The 17,859-nt window shown below is 37.5% G+C and overlaps 1 protein-coding gene across 1 annotated transcript in view; it reads right to left on the bottom strand.

The window, feature by feature from the left end:
• The window catches only part of LOC118928253 (relaxin receptor 2), a 77,105-nt gene extending 59,454 nt beyond the window's left edge, over positions 1-17,651 (bottom strand). The window contains 2 exon segments of the mRNA XM_057491718.1: positions 11,090-11,133; positions 17,515-17,651. Of these exon segments, the coding sequence (XP_057347701.1) occupies positions 11,090-11,133; positions 17,515-17,651 (181 nt within the window).
• Between the last annotated feature and the right edge of the window lie 208 nt (positions 17,652-17,859).

Genomic DNA, 17,859 nt, shown 5'->3' with positions numbered 1-17,859 from the left:
AGCATCTTTTCTGGTGGACCAAGGACAAAGGTCTCCCTTCCTGCGCTCAGTTTAGCCTCTCATCTGAGTTCTGCATTCCATCTAACCACCTCTTCTCAGAATTTCCCTTCTGTTAATTATTTCCTTTATCTCTTACATTTTCAATACCCCTGTCTTTCCCGTTAAGGGTTTTTCTGTTAACATTAATTTTATTCAATCCCCTCCAGTCAACCAACTAAACCAGCCAACCACTCAAGCAAGCAAGCAGCCAATCCACTCAAATCCTATTCTGTCCACACAAGGACGGAGGCACACATTTCTCCTTTCAAAAGGAAATTTCCCAGAAAAATCGTACAAGTCAGTGTCTCCACTTTCTCACCACCCTTTTTTCTTCTGAAAAGCATTCTGTCTTGGCCGTGCTGCTCTGCTGTCATTCTTCACACCAGAAGCACTAATATCCTCTTTGTTACTAAATACAATAAGCATTTCAGAGTTCTCTGCAGCGCTAACGCAGCCAACCGCAGTCACCAAGTAGAAACCCTTCTCTGCCCTGGCTTCGTGGTGCCCCACTGCCTTGGTTTACTTCCTCTTTCTCCATAATCTCCAAAGGTTCCCTTATCACCAACCCTTTTCTCTGTAATGGTCTGGTTTCCTTTTCTTTGCCAATTCCCTGAGGTTCACTGATACACAGATGAGGTCCGAGGTTTCTGACACCAATCGGATTGACTGAAGAAGTTAGGGGGACCTGCAAAAAGTTACTAATATTTTAGTTTTGCAAATAAGAACATTAAAAACCCCTGAGTGACTGTGTTTTATAATAATGGTTTGTTAGAAAAATAGTATTTTATTGTTAAAATGAGAGAGAACATACCCATAGAAGAAAAGACAATCCTTTGAAAGGAAGGCGTTTAGCTTTGTGAAAACCTAATTTATTTAGGCTCATGGACTGGTAAAATTTACATTCATGACAGCAGTGGCCTGGAACAGTGCTCTAATATGTGTGAGAAAATGGAATCTGGCAATGTCACCGGAATTCTCTGGGGAGGTTAGCTCTCTGTTGTATAACTCACAGATATTTTCTCCCAGTTTGTCACTTGTCTTTAACTCTCCTCATGACAGGGGCTCCAGAGAGAACTATCAGATCCTGACTTTAAGATAACTATGCAAACTGAAAACAGAAGGTAATTTACTTGATTCAATTAAGGATATTTATAAAAACCTATAACATAGTATACTCAATGGTGAATTTTTTATGGCTTTCCCTTTGAGACTGGGAATAGCACAGCAATATCCCCTATTACTACATTTCTTCAACATTGTGTGGAAGGGCTTAGCAAATTCAATAAGGCAAGTAAATCAGTGGTTTAATTATTGGAAGAGAAGAAATAAATCTGTCATTTTTCATGACTGGTATGATTGTGAACATAAAAAATCCAGAATAATAAACTATTAGTGTTAGTGAGTTAAGCAAGGTGTCCATAAAATCAATTTAATTTCTATATATCAGCAACAAACAATTAGAAAATGAAATGTTTTAAAAAAATACCCTTTACTATCACATCAACTGTTTCATATATTTAGGAATAAAACTAACAAAAATCTGCAAGACATTGATGCAAAGTATATACAATTATTGAGAGACATTAGAGATTTAGATGAATGGAGACTTACTATTTTAAAGATGTTAACATTTATATCAAATTCATCTATAGCTTCAAAACAACAAAAATCCAGGAGTGTGCATGTATATGTGTGCAGAATGGGTAAGTTGCTTCTGAAAGGCATATGGTAATGCAGGAGAGAAAGAGACAGCCAAGTCAGCTTTGAAGAAAGAGAACAAGTTGAGAGAACTCATCTGTGTATCAAGACTCACAGTGGTGCAGGACTTTAAGCAGCACGATATCAGGGCAACTGAAACATAGATCAATGGAACAGAATAGATAGCTCAGACACAGACACACTCATATGCACGCTTGATTTATGACCTGGTGGCACCACAGAGCACCGTTGAGTATGGTCACTTAGAGGTAGATTATGCTACATATTAAAAGTAAACCAAGGAAATTTCCAGAAGATAATACAGGAGAAAGTCCTTATGACTTTGGGGTAGAGATTTTAAGAAAATACAAAAACAACAAACAAAAGCATCACTCAAAAGAGAAAAGAGAAATAAACTAGACTAAAATTAGGAACTGTTGAAAGATAAGAAAATGTCACTATTAAGAAAGTATGAAAATAAGCTGCAGAGATGTTTCAAAAACTTTCAAAGTCTGTAATTAGAATACATTCTAATACTCTAATACATATATGTTTTATATTTATATTTATGCATATATTTATATTATCTATCTACCTTATATATACATATATATATATATACACAAATATATTAGAGAGAGAGTGGTAATACTTATTAATAAAGAAAAGATGAACAGTAAATAGAAAAAGTAGCAAGAGCTTGAATAGACTCTAAATATAAGAGGATATCCAAATGGCCAAAAAAATCTGAAAAAGTGTTAAATCTAATTAGTGATCAGGGAAATGCAAATTTAAACTACAAGGAGATAGAACACAGGTTACCAGCATGACTATAATTAAAAAAAAACAATCTTACACTATTTGACAAGGCTATGGAGCTATGCAAACTCTCACACACGGGTGGGACTCTTAATTAGAGCAACTGCTTTAGAAAACAGTTTGTCATTTGTAACCTACCAAACCTGAGGCTCTGGGAGCCTTATGAGTCGGCAGTTTTACCTCTAGATACAGATCCCCGTAGAAATGCACGCCCAGGTGCCCCAAGAGACTCAGACAAGGATATCACAGAAACAGTACTCAGAAAAGGACAAAACTGGAAACAGTCCAACTGTCCTTCCAAAATAAAATGGATAAGAAATGGATATATGCATAACATATGATATTGAAAATGAAGAAACTAAATCATTCAAAGTGATTTCAGATCAAGCATAGCCAGTGGACAGTTCTCCTGTACTGCTTATAATCGCTGTGTGTTCCATCAGGGAAACACACGTTTTATGGTAATAAGACACTGAGGCATTAGTTTGCCCTGTTCTGTATGTCCAAAATGCAATTTTTCTCATTTTGCACTTCATCGTTCTTTGATATTTATCTCAAAAATCATTTCTCTGCAAACTTTACTGATCCCTCCATGACCACTACAGAGGATGAACTTCTCTTTTCTTTGCAGAGCATCTTGCGCATACATTTATTGTAGTATTTATGGCATTTATTATAATTAGAGATATTTTCATTCTTCCTGTTGTTTACTGTGCCCCACCTATGGAAAGGAATTTACTTAATTAATTTTGTATCTCCTGATGCCTAGAAAAGTTCTCAGTTTTTAGCACATACCATATGCCTCCAAATTGTTATCTGAACTTAATTAACATTTTCAAGGATAATAAAATTGTTTCCATAATTGGCCTACACATGCCTAAATCCCTGCATGTGGAAGTGGGGAGCATACAGGTTCTTCAATGATCATGTCAGAAACAGGCTAAGTTTGTGTTGGATATATGCCAGTGTAGGTTAGGTGCACACACAAGTTCTATGCTCATTTTCCCTTTTCTCATTTGTCTTCTATCAATGCTTCTTTTTTTACTTCAGCTTTTTTGCTTGAAGGAATCTCCCATACACAGCAGAGGTAGCAGACGAGGAGAGGCGGGCAATTTCCAGGTAAATTCTACCGCCCACACTGGCTTATTTCACTCTATGCTCTACACCTAGAAATCAGGTTATAGGACAAGGAATTGCCCCATGCGTTTACTCCTTGCAAAACCCCTGCAACTCATACATACAATGAACGAAAATAACACTGCACTGCAAAACCCTGTGCTCTCACTGAGGGCAACCTATTTTCAAAGTAGATAATTTTAGCTTTAGTAGTTACAGCTTAAGTAGTGTCTTGCCAATGGGTTTCAGCCCTAGGCAAGTTCACTATGGATTCAATGAGGCCAAAGAAATGATACTAGAATGTTCTTGGGAAGAAAGGTTTATATCCAACTTTATTTCCACGGTGGCAGGTCAGTCACTAAAATCCCATCCACTCAGAGCGAGTCTGCATGCAGCAAGTCAGACTCTGCCTCTGGGCCTGTCCACCCACACAGCCATCCTCTAGGCCTCTGTCCTCAGCACTGCCACCACTCCAGCCTCTGCTCTGCTCTCCTGCAGCCTTGCAGCCGTGCCACCATGTTGCCCAGAGCACAGGGCAGGGCTCTCTATATAGAGTCAATAACAACATATTGCTCACACGTGTGTAGTGAGCTAACCAACCTGGGCCAGGTGAGAATCCTGGCCACAGGAGCTTTCATTTTATCCACCATAGTTAAGAGTGGCATTTTTTAGTGGGAAGCAGGAAACAACCATGAAGGAATGGCTTCTAAGCAAGGGAATGGAGTTTTTCAGCACCGCTCAGCACAGATTATTTTTCCTGCCTGTAGGTAAGTTTACCTACAACTCTTTCACCTCATCCTCAGATAGGATTTGAGGCTTTTGAGGGAACGCTTTTTCAGTGGCCCTCAAAGGCAGAATGAAAGCGAATTAATATCTTTTGCATTTTTTACATTTCATGAATTTACATAAAAGGAAATTAAGAGTAGGACTATCTGCAACAGCAGATGCACTATTTTTAGCCTGTGCGGATGAGACAGAAAGTCTCACTCAAAGTGTGAGTAAGAGATGGGGCTGGGGGTGACAGAATGGAGGGGGGAGGGGGGAGAGAGGAGAGGCCCCTGCATTAGCACTCTCGTCCAGCAAATGACTAATTCCAGGGTCCACTGGCTGGATCATAAACAAAAAATTGGATAATGAAATCCAGGTAACGATTGAGAAAGAGAATCTCTCTGCAAATCAGGACTCTTCCCTGGCCACGTATGTCAGGGGTTTACTAACTCTTCCAAAGAAGGGAGTGGTAATTAACATCAAAACTGCTTTATAAACTTTCAGATTAATTATACTTCTAAAAATTATACCATCCCTTAAGAGGCTGTGTATTGGTCATTAGACAGTACACGTTCAGCTATCCCCCTGCCAACTATTTTTGTCCTCATAATCCCCAAAATTAAAAAAAAACCTTTCAGGTAGAATTAGCAAGTTAAATAATCCAGGCGAACCCAATTAGCAATCCCGGTACACACAAAGAGTATAACAAGGAATTCGCATCTCTTGTTTTGTAAAAAGCCTGCTTCTATTTTGATGTGTGACCTGTTAATACCAGTTTCTGGAGGTATGATCCATGGGACAAGTTGATCAGATCCCTGGGACCCTTCTAGAATGGGCAGACTCCCACATCCCACCCTAGACCTATTGAATCTATGGGGGATGGAGTCCTAGAATCTATTTAATAACATTATAAGTGGTTCTTAGAAACTAAACAATTCTACCAGTGTTATGGCTGCGGCTGAGAGGTTTTTCGGAATGAGGCTGAAGGTCAAAGGCAGGTAAGGATCAGGCGCTGTGATGAGCACAGGTCTTCTAGCTCTGAATCCAGCATCCTGTCACTGTGCCACCTCTCTTAGCCCATCCCTTATGCTTGTGTAGCCCTTTACTTCATGACCACATCTCTGGTGAGTGTGCCTACCTGTGCCAATCTCTAAGAAGGCAAAATCACAAGGATAAAAACCACCTTCTTTTCTTAGCTTCTGGGTCCAGATGTCCTATTGTGAGCAAGTCTTGGATATGCTCCCCATGACATACTCTTTCCCACAGACACGGAAAACATTGATGTTATGTTTTTTCATTAAAACCCTTAGCTCGTGGAAGAGACAACTCTCCACAGAATAGGACAAGAAGAAAAGCCAGTCGGGAGAGGAACTGTCCTGCTTGGTCAACAGGAGCTGGGGCTGATGAGCAATGAGAGCTGGGTTCTTTCCTGTTTGAGAAGTGGCTGAATGCCACCTACCCAGGTGACTCCAGGACCTACAGGAGCCACATGCTGGGACTGAGACCCTGGGAAGGAATGAGGATTGAAATAGCTCTGCCTGACCACTCAAGGCAGTGATTTACATATTGCCCATTGCCCCTGACCAGCAGTCACACCTTTGCAAACTGGGCATGAGATTTAGAATTGAATCACCCATGAGGTGAAATCCCTGAGATACTGATACAAACTGCAGCTCAGATCTGAACACTCCAATGGCTATATTGAAGCAGTTATGGGACCATTCATAGGGAGACTGTGCAGGAAAACAGGAAAATATCCCTCCAAGTTTATGAAAATGTCCAGGGCTCCAAAGAGGGGAGAATTTATATCTGAGAACTAAATGATGGTGCTTAAAAGAGCTGTCAAAAATCTGTGCAATTTAAAATTCCCATAGAAATAATGGAAAGAATAATATCATGAACAAAACCAAGTATAATAGTATGATATAATAATATCATTATAAAACCAGAACAGATTTAAATATGGTTGGAATTATTAGAAAGAAAAATATAGTCACTAACATTTTTCTAAGAATTTGCTTGAATAAAAAGTAAACTAGAGTCAGAGAAAGGGAGAATTGTTTAAAATGATCTCTTCATCAAACATTTATTCTATTAACACACAACTTTCATGGGCAAAGAGGACGATCAGATATTACTAGTGAGAATAATATGACACCAGACAGTGGGTAAGCTAAACAGGGCGATGGCTAGTACAGATCTACAATACCTTCATAGGAACCCTTTGGAGAGATGTGTTTCAGAATTTATAATTTGTTTGATTTTAGGAAGTTAATATGATATACACACTATAAATTCCATAACATTCCTTGCTAGGTCTGGGGGAAAAACCCATAATTAAACACATCAGTATTTATCTGCATCACAGTGTATGACGTTTTGCAATAAGTTTATAAATAAAGGCTCTAAATAGCCTCAGGGTAGATGATCTATTGGCCAATTCTGACCAGATTTGTAGGCAAAAGTGTTCAAACTTTCCATTTTCAGAGCTTTCTGGATTTCAGAATTGTAGATAAATCACCATGGATGTAAAAAACAAGAGCAAACTGGTGTTGAAGATGTAATTCGATGTAATACCTGTTTGGTTCCATTTGGGCACATGTTCCAGCAATCTGAGCAGCAGAAAGGGTGACTGCTGACCAGGCCCGGAGGCACTGGGGCTGGACACGAATAACAGGAAGGAGGCAGAGTCAAAGGGGAGGTGAGAAAAGCAGCTGAAGACTCCGGAGAGGAAGCTCAACAAAGGCAGGGATGACCAGAGGTGAGGAATACGTGAGGAGGAGCAACCTGAGGGATCGCGGATTCCAAGGTGCAAATGTAAAGACGATGCTAATCATCAGGGAGGAGCAGATACGGGAATCTGAGAGCCCGGGATGCGGGAAGGATGAAGCCTGAGCGGGAGAAGATAGGAGCTCAGAGGGCAAGAGGGTTGAAAATGAGACGGGAAGACAAGACAGGAGGGTTTCAGAGGCCAGGAAACCTGGGAGACAGAGGTGAGAGTGAGCAGGTGAGGTGCAGAGATGGTGGGAAGAGGGTCAGGGAGCGGATCCCAGACGGAAGTGTGCAGAGGTGGGCGGGAGAAGGGGACCCAGGTGGTGGGAAGCCGAACCAAGAAGGGGGCAGCAGCGGGGGGAGGGCGCAGAGACAGTGGCAGGGCAGAAGCCAGAACAGTGGAGAGGAGGGCGCGCAGGAGGAGAGGTCAGCGATGGGGTCAGTCAGGCTGAGCATATTTCAAAGGCTTTTTTTTTTTTACTGTGTGATTCCATTTAAGTGAATGGAATGCTCAAAATCAAAGGCTTTTAACTTAGTATTCAAAGTTGACTCTCCAATCAAAATTCCTTTCTAATCTTAAAATGTGCAGAACTCTATTTGTCGCAAAATTATTACATCAGTCATTTCATTTTGATTTAGATGCACTTCTCTGAGGCATTTAAGCCATGTGGAAATTTATTGCAAACTTATTTTTTTCTCTAGTCCTCAACAACTGGAAGTAGAGGGGTGAGAAATTGGTATATGTGAATAAAGCATGGAAAAGAGGTGTATTTTTCATTTTTAGATAATTCCAGTGTTACTTCTCATGTAAAACAAGCACATTCTTTTTGCCTGGTGAACATTAGGTTATATATTTACCAAACAAGTGAACCAGACAGTTTTGGTTCTCACTATTATAGAGATATATGCATATATAATATATATAATGCAATATATTATATATATATATGTGCTCATCCTAAAAATACTCCTAAAAATAATAATTTATTATTATATAACTATGTACCCAAAAACTATTCTTAGTCAACTGAGTTTCATTCAGGCCACAATTTCCTAGGATAAAAACACACCATTTTTCAATATCAATTTTCTTAAAAGCAGCATCCCAATTGCATCTCTAGAATTTAGCCAATTTTGCCACTTCAAGTGAGCGTCCTCAAAACTCTTAACACATCTGGTCATATTTATTCACCGTGAGATGAACGAATGATAGACATCTGTTGCCACATGTATTTAGCAGTGCTGTTAGAGTTGGCACATCCTGAGTGGTTTTAACTTCGGAGTTTCTGATATTTTCCCTCCTCCCTCACAGCGGGGCTCCATTCAGCCCCTAGGCGGATGCGTTTCTTTTTCATTAGTGGCGTTGCTGTAGCCTCTCAGTATGACTGGCCTGCAGTATAATTGATTTTCGCAGCTATCAGAAGCCTGGATGTAATTGTGTGAAATTACAATTTAATTGGTAAACCTTTTCTCAAGTTACAGAGACCGATTTGAACTCAGAAAAAGGACGGTCGGAATTGAGCTCTGAGCTTGTCCACTAGGGGGCAGTCAAACGCTGCTCACTTCAAAATGCTGCTGGGTCCCTGCTGGTGATGACGGCATTTTTCCAAGGTTAGCAAATTATTTGAGTAAGTAGAAATTGGTAGTTCCTAAGTAAGATGCTTGACACTTCATGATTTAAATTTCTCGTGTAAGCCCATGTTTGGGTTTGTAATACTGTCCATGATTAGTCCACAAAATCTGTATTTTTTCAGGGTATGAGGTGGTTTGAAGCTGGTTAATAAGGATACCCAGTGAATAAATGGATGATAAAATACAGTAGAAAGTGATAATAAGATGTTATATTTACTTATAAATTAATGTCTGTAGCTTCAGATAGTATCATTTATTCCTCAAACTCAAGTTGGTCTTGGCCAGAAGAAAAAAGACAAAATATAATTTCTACCCTTTCCTGTTTGGTTTAGATTTGGTCCTATGAATCTAAAACAGATATTAATTAAACTTTAAAAAGCAATCTTTGCTCTTACATAATTCAAAATTACTTTTCTTTGCTTTTTATATCTTATGGCTTTAACTGTCTATAATTTTATTGCGAAAAAGAAAGAAGTTTTGCTATTTATGTAGCAAATGATTAGTACTTTAATAAATACAAGGAAGATATCAAAGTATTGATTAGCACATCCAATTTTGAAAATAAATGATTTAAAGTATAACAGGTTAAATTAGCAATCCAAAGTAATGTAAGATTAGAAAATAAAATTTCCAGAGAATTACAATTAATAAATACTTATTGTTACAATGGATCTGAAATATAGCATTTACTTAGAAAAAGAAAACAAATAGTGATCATGTGTTTAAAACTTCTTTCCTTCTTTTTCTGGTTTAAAGAACACCATTACATTATGACAAAACTTAAAACAGTATTTTAGTAATAGCTGTTTTTCATCTCAGATTTTTTCTAAGCAAAATCAATGAAATACATTAGTATAAGTAAAAGCAATACTATAGTAAAATTGATTAACCTTATATTCCTGTATATTAAAGAATTTTTAAGAGTATATATGACCTCTATAAAATGTGTTGAACCCAAGAACCTACTTTTAACTGTCCTTCTAAAAATCAGATGAAATTGAGTATTGCAAATGTGCATAAGATATGACCTTCTGAGGGACCTTAAATCAAAGAACATCACATTGTTAAACATCTGTATGTCCTGCAAAATGAGCTCATGTTGTTTCTTCTTAAGAAGTACTTCAAATAACACACTAGTGATAACTTAAGATAACAATTTTTCATTAAGAGATTAAAACAAAATATAAATTGTGCTAAGTGCATCAGAATATTTTTAAATAATGTGAAGCATAGTTTTAGTACCACTTCAAATTCAAACTAAAATTTAAATGTTTAACAAATCTTGTACTTGTTAGTTCTTAAACAACTGCTTATAAACACTGCATTCTAATTCAAGTTTTAAAATATTCAGTTGATCATTTAATAAAAGTGAATATTTTAAAAGCCTAAAATGAATTTCTCAGAAAAGTAAAATAACTTCAAATTGTAACTTATTCTCAGAGAGTTTACAAAGTCTTTAAGAAAGACTATGAACTTAAATAGGTATATTTTTTAATAATAGTAATAAACCCAAAATGCCTTGGATATGATGAATAGATTATTTATTTACTTACTAACAAATGTACAAGCTCACAACAAAACAAGTCCTTATTTTTCTTTAGAACCAGGTGAAGATTAAAATCTTTTTTCTCAGCTTTACAATAAAAATGTCTTTAACTTGAAAATTAGCAGTTTGACTGAAATAAAAATGTTTAAATATCAAAAACAGAAAAGAGAATTATCAAAATAGGTACACTTTTGTACATTTTTAACAATTTGTTATTAGATAGATTTCCTCTTAGGGAGAGATACTGGTCTTCAGATTTGTCTGTGGCTTTGCGGTTCCCAGCTTAACTAGTTTAACTACATTAATGAAACACAGTAACTAGCAATTGCATACATTTGATGAACAGATTTCAACAGGTTGAAACATTGTAAGGTAAAATTCTAATTAATTTGTTATCATAATTTTTACAAATACTAAAATTTTCTCCATAAATGGTATAGTTCACGTTCTTTTTTAAATATATTTCATCTAGAATTTTAATGACATATAAAGGCAGTTCTTCCCATGAAAAATTTCTTCCATCTGGAAATTGCTAGGATGGGACTAGAAACAATGACTGATAATGATAATGAAAATGCAGATTGGATGTCTGTTTAGCAAACGCTTGAAGGAGTCTATGATAAATGTGATAGAACTTAAGAGAAATATTATATTCTTTTGGAAACTGCATTCATTTATGTGAGAAAGCACCAGACTTACCTTTGATATCTATCAGAATGATGAAATGAAGTAGAAGGAACAAATTCAATCAATTTGAGGCTGCAGAGATGTTTACTACCAGCAAAATAACAATATGTTTGCAGCGATTGAGTTATCAGATGTATCCTCCTTACACCTCAGAAGGAGTTCTGACATAGTAACTTCGGTACCTCCCATGCGTCTGAGCATGCTCACAGCTAGAGCTTTACTGGCATGAGGGGAAACCATCTTTTGACACTATGTAGCCTATCTTTTTTGTTGTTTGGTTTGTTTGTTTCATTTTATTTTAAAATTACAGTTGCACTATTGGTCATTACTTCATCATATATGTACAAAGAGATATAAATAAGACTTTGGTACTATTAGATAAGAAATATATTTTTTTAATCACTTAAAAATTTCCCCTCAAAGCATGTAGTACAATGTGCTTTTATATTCAACACACAAATATATATGAAGTTGTTAGATATGAAGGGATATAGATTTACACTGAATAGGTGATGAAACTTTCTACAAGCATATTTTTTATGCAATAAGCAAGCGACAAAAAGCTACTTACTAGCAAATGCATGAAGAACACCGATTCTATTCAAATGCATTTAAATGTTTTTATACAACATACATAAAGATACTAATAACAAAAATATATGGCCTTGTGTTTTACTCATTAATGCATTTACACAATATTTGCAACTTCATTTACTTCCTCTATAATAATACCTCTTTTTAAAAGTGGATAATTTTATTCTTCCTTTCAATTCTGTGTTGCACGCCTGTTAGAAAACATTAATTAAAATTTAGTTCTTATATCCTGAAAGCAGCCCCTAAACAGCAGTTCGTGCCAGTTAAAAGTACAGAAAGCGATTTTTGGTTGTAGGGTTTCATTGACCCTTGTGTGGTCATAAAGATTTCTACAAAAGTTATTGGGAGAATTTCACTGTCAGAGTAATATATATTTTACTAACAGGGAAATTTCTATGCAGACATACAAAGCCGTTTGTAGTCCTGATATGGACAGAGGATTGTGTTACTGAAGGATATGGATTCTCTTATGTTATTAATGGTGCCGTAGCAACAGTGATTTAAGAAAACATCCCGTGATAACAGTCTGTCATCATCACGTATCAGGAGAGACGGGGTTTTCATCGCGCTTTCTTTCATTCCAGCCTTTGATAGAATAAAGATTCAAAAGGAATTTTAAGTAGAAAATACTTTAATTATCATATAATGTGGTTAGTTCCTTTCTCTCTTAACAAGTGAGCTAAATTCCCCCAAGGCTCTTTCCAGACACACTGAGATGCGTTCTCCTTCTAGTTTTTCAAAAAAAGAAACAAAGAGCAGCGAGGATAACGTTAAAGATGAGAAGAAATATTTCAAGATATTTTCTTACATTTCAAGGACCTTTTTCTTCATTAACCTCAAGGTCTTTTCAGATGAAAATTGCCTTACTTCACTTTAAAAACATCTTTTCTTACATTTTGTATTCTGCAAATAACATCATGGATGCTAGTTTCTGATATTGAAACTTTAAGCCTGAATTTTTAAGTGCAGTTAAACACCATGAATTGCCCATCACAAGTCTATTTGAAGTTTAAATATATATTCCATGAAAATACAACTTTTGGAGAAAGAAAAAGATGTCAAGATTTCAAAGAACTTCAAACAAAGATTTTTTCATGAATATGAACCTTAGAAATAGATTTAAATTGCTAAAAAGTTCAATCATCATCCCTTTGTGTTAGGCTTTTGGAGTTAATCTTTGAAATATTAACACAAAAATATTCAGATCTGAGTTAGGATAAATGATATTTACAAACATCTTTGGCTCATTATAGAGTTTCCCAAAGCCAGAAAGTACAAACACTGAAATGTGTCCCTCAGTATGTTTTAACTTTGATTTTTCTAGTGTGAATATCCAACCTTCTGAACTAAACTGAAGTAGGTGAAATGTTCACAAAGATACCATGTATGGGTTTAAATGAGAGTGAATGAATTTACTCTTTCCTTAGAGACATCATTAGTAGGGAAACTCTAGAGACTGCTTCAGGCAGAGATGAGAGAAACGTGTGTAAATTGATTCATCCTTAGATAGTAACTTCAAATTTGTGCAAGTGTACTTTATTGACTGTTGTCTGAATCAACTCACTCCTTCATTCTAATCACCTGTGCATAGCATGCATGCATACTTTGGGCAGTAATAGCATAAAAGCTGTGTAAATATAGTATTTACAACATAGTACAATTCAATATAATTCTGGCTCATTCAAGAGAGTTTTTTTACTGAAAGTACTAATTATCCTTTTCTATGTGTAAAGGCATGGGGGTAGGGGAGTTTCTTAATTTCTTCTGTAACTTTTCTTCACTTCTTAGAAGCCATTGTTACATATAAAGTTCTGAATCCAGAACACAATTTATTTAAATATGCTCAGAAAACCCTGATTTTAGCACATTTTCAGAATTGCATGATTGCTTTTCATATAGGCTGTAATTCACATTCTTGTCAAATGAATATTTTCATTCAAGATATTTATTAAACACCCACTGTGCTTAATGCCAAGATAGGCTTGTAAACACGTCTCACTTCTACAGACTTTCTAATCTTTTATTCGTAAGTCCTGATCCTTAGCTGTTTAGTATCACTTTCTTTTTTTGAGAGAAAAGGACAGCATTAGTCAATGAATGAATTATATTAATGGCTAATATTTTTCCTCAAGAAGATAAACTACGGAGTAACAAATATCAGAATCCAAAGATCATGGTAGATAGCAGGCCCACAGTGGCAATGTTCGCACCAGTAGTCTCCTTACCATAAATGGAGTTGTAGTAAGGCCTTGGTAATTCAGCCATACTAGCTAAGTTATTTGTGATGATAATTACTTTAGCCTTTCTTTATGAGATTATATTATTAACTCATCATTCAATCAGCATTATTTTGAGTAACCTTTTTAGCAGTGGTGACAGATTTATATGCACCCTGAGAGCAGAGCAAACCTAACTGAGTGATGTGATCTCCTTAACATAGTGAGTCAGTCATTTAAGCAAACCAGTCCTGATATTGGATGCATTTTGTGCAAGAAAGTCAAAGTTGAGTGTTTTACTCTGCTGCTCTATGTTTAAAATAATTTAAGTCATGCTCCATTTATCTGGGAATTTCAACTCTGAGCAAGCTCAGCTTTTAGAAGCAGAGCTATAAACCCAAAGTAAAAAATATCACCGAAGACACCCACTGCTGGCAGTACTGTAGATTAGATACTCTGCAGGGCCTTCTTGCTTGAAAATAATAGCCCCTGCATAAAACAATTTTATTCTGTTTCTGAAGTCTCAAAATGAATGGAACTAAATCTAAAGGGAGATCACAAGACAAAACCAAACCGAATTGCTGAAACAGCAATGGAGAACAGTAAACAAATGTAGAAGGCAAGATTATGCAAACAAATGTGGATATTGGTGCTGCCGCTTCTGGACCAAGCCTTGGGTCTGTGGCAAGCTCTGAGGCTCCATCTCAGCCTCCTCAGGGGCTTCAGCTGAGCGCTGTCAAAGGAGGCCACTAGCACCATGCAACAGAAACATGATCCTCAATTCAGATCCTTAGGTTTTACCCAGATTAACATCAATGAAATACTGGCTCATTAGCAAAGATCAACCACACACACTTGGGTGAAAGTCAACAGAAACAAAAGCAATAGATTTAGAGCCCCCAAAACCTCCAATATTGGAGTGATCAACTATGGAATACAAACTGTTTAAAGACAGAAACAGATGGAATCACAAAAGGTGAGTAAAGAATAAGAAATCACTCTAAAGAACCAAAGAGATTTTCTAGAAATGAGCAACAGGGTTGCAGAATTTAAGGAGTCAGTGGGTGGGTAAAATTATTGTTGAGACAATTATCCAGAAGGTAGGTAAAATTATTGTTGAGACAATTATCCAGAAGGTAGTACAGATAAACAGGGATTTTAAAACAGTTGAAGAAGTTAAGAGATTTGGAGGAAAGCAGGAAAAGTTTCAAAATATGGCTGGAGTCCCAGAATGAGAGAATAGTGAGAATGAAGAAGAAACAATATCTGAGGTGCTAATGACTGAGAATATTGTAGAAGCGATAAAACCTAAGATTTACAGAAATAGGAAAAGTCATTTCTAGTAGGCAGTACAAATAAAAATAAATCAACGACTGGACATTTGGGTATTGAAATTGCATAATATCAAATATAAAGGGCAACATACGTATCCCTATGTTTATCTCAGCACTATTTACTATAGCGAAGAAATGAAAGCAACCTAAGTGTCCATCAGTAGATGAATGGATAAAGAAGATGTGGTACATATACACTATGGAATATTATTCAGTCATAAGAAGAAAACAAACCCTGCCATTTGCAACAACATGGATGGAGCAAGAGGGTATTATGCTCAGTGAAATAAGCCAGGTGGAGAAAGACAAGTATCACATGATTTCACTCAACTGTGGAGTATAAAAACAAAGCAAAAACTAAAGGAACAAAACAGCAGCAAGACTCACAGAACCAAAGAATGGAGTAACAGTTACCAAAGGGAAAGGGACTGGGGAGGGTGGGTGGGAAGGGAGGGATAAGGGGGGAAAAGGGGCATTATGATTAACACACATAATGTGGGGGGTGGGGGCATGTGAGGGCTGTACAACACAGAGAAGACAAGTAGTGACTCTATAGCATCTTACTGCACTGATGGACAGTGACTGTAATGGGGTGGGGGGGGGACTTGATAATGGGAGGAGTCTAGTAACCATAATGTTGCTCATGTAATTGTAGATTAATGACACCACAATGAAAAGAAAATATGCAGGGTAGGATTTAAAAGAAACGAGAGAGAAAAGGCCGACCACCTACAAAAGGAAAATTGGGAAGTCAGCACACTTCTCAACAGCAACAATGGAAGTCAGACGAAGTGGGATAGCATCCCAATTTCTGAGAGAAAATAACTGGCAACTAAAAGTTGTGTACCCAGGAAACCATTTTTAAAGAGAGTATAGGATAAAGTCATGTATGAGATATATTAAGAAGTAAGAACCAAAATGAACCATGCAGACAGGAAGTTCTAAGGCATTTGAGGGAAGGGAACATTTCAGTTGAGTTGCAAAGCCCATTAGGTGAAACTTGAGCTCTGTCCATCTTGAACAACCTAACAGCCTAAGAGATTAGAAGTCAGGGCAACTCTCCTCACAGTGGCATAAGGTATTAGGCTCACTCAAGAAAGGCTAAAGGGAGAAGGAAATAAAGCAGGTTCTTGTCAGAATACCGTGTCTGGTCATGCATGGCTGCACCAAAACCACGACAGATACTCGAGAAGTATATCAGAGATGCCGTAGTACATTAGATGACTGTTCCCAAGTATTCTGCTTGCTGTAGAAGGATGCTGCATCCCCACTTTTTGCCATGTGACTTGGCAGGACCTCTTAAGGGCCATGGATATTATCTGCTCCACCGACTTCTCCCTTGCCCATGGCCTGGTTTTGACCAATTGACTGTGACTAGATGTGACACGTGCCACGTTCCAGCTGAGACTTTCAGTGTGTTTGTGGGTTGTGGCTTGACCTTTTGTGTCTCCCACTCCTTAGCCAGAGGTAGCATGCTTGAGCCTGAGTCCAGCCAAGCCCAGAAGAGCCAACAATGATGCACAGACCTGTGACTGAGGCATACGTGTTACTGCTGTCAGCCCCTGAACCTGTGACTCTCTCGCTGCTGTTTTGGTGGACACGGCAAAACCTAACTCAGATAGGTCAGTCTGGACGTCATCAGTCCTTGGTTTTTCAAGACCAAAACTGAGAATATTGACCTAGAGGCACATGCCATGTATGTTGAATAAATGTATATCCTAACTCCAGTTTTCCTTGGAGAAATTTTCATTTTTAGGAATATCTTCAATATTCTATTCTATTCCCAGGTTTCTTCAAGTGAATTATACAGGGGTCACTCCCAGAGGTGGCATTCCCTTCATTATTCACAAAATGCTTCCTAAATATTTTTAAGACCTTTGGTTTTTCTGAAATTCTGTGTGACTGAACTTCAGTATGTGCTTAAGTGAGTAGATGCTATTTTCTACTGTGTATGTTTCATGGTCTCTAAGTGCCTGCATTTATAGCTTCAGGTTACATGAAATAAACTAGGGCACTATTTCGGGCCTATTTCAATTGTTGAGTCAGTGTGCTGAGTTTACCCTGAATAAATGTACCTTTATTTATGTAGCACAGTCATGTGTATTACTGGGTAATGTTGCTTGATTTAAAGTGAAAAGCCATAAATGATATTTTTATCTAAATTCTTTTTGAATTCATTATGCAGCCCTTTATTTTATAGGATCATAAAAACACAAACTTGGCAAAGCCCACAGAAGGCCTCACACAAGCCCAAAGACTCACAACAGCCATTGTTCTCTCCCTCTTCCCTTACCTTGCCTTTTGCTTGGATGTGAGCTCCGGCCTGTCCGCTCCTTCTTCCTTGTATCCCTTCACATCCTGACGGCTGGACGAAGTATCAGAGCAGCGCCCCAGCTCTTGGTTTCCGGTGGCAGAATGAGCAAAAGCCATTCCCCAAACAATCAGTAAGTCAGATCACCTCTGGATGCAGAGTCAACTCTGTTCCTCTGTGGGCCATGCTGTGGCAACTCACGATGGCTACTTTTATTTCATTTGTTGATCTATTCTTTAACAGACACTGCGTGTGAGCTGAAGAGTGAGGGAACGTGGCGTGTGCAGAGGGCTAGAGGGCAGGGGTCTGTGGGCAGAAGCCAAGGAC

This window comes from Manis pentadactyla, chromosome 2, assembly GCF_030020395.1.
Source record: "Manis pentadactyla isolate mManPen7 chromosome 2, mManPen7.hap1, whole genome shotgun sequence".
NCBI classification, from domain to species: Eukaryota; Metazoa; Chordata; class Mammalia; order Pholidota; family Manidae; genus Manis; species Manis pentadactyla.
This window is presented reverse-complemented; position numbering and strand designations above follow the sequence as displayed.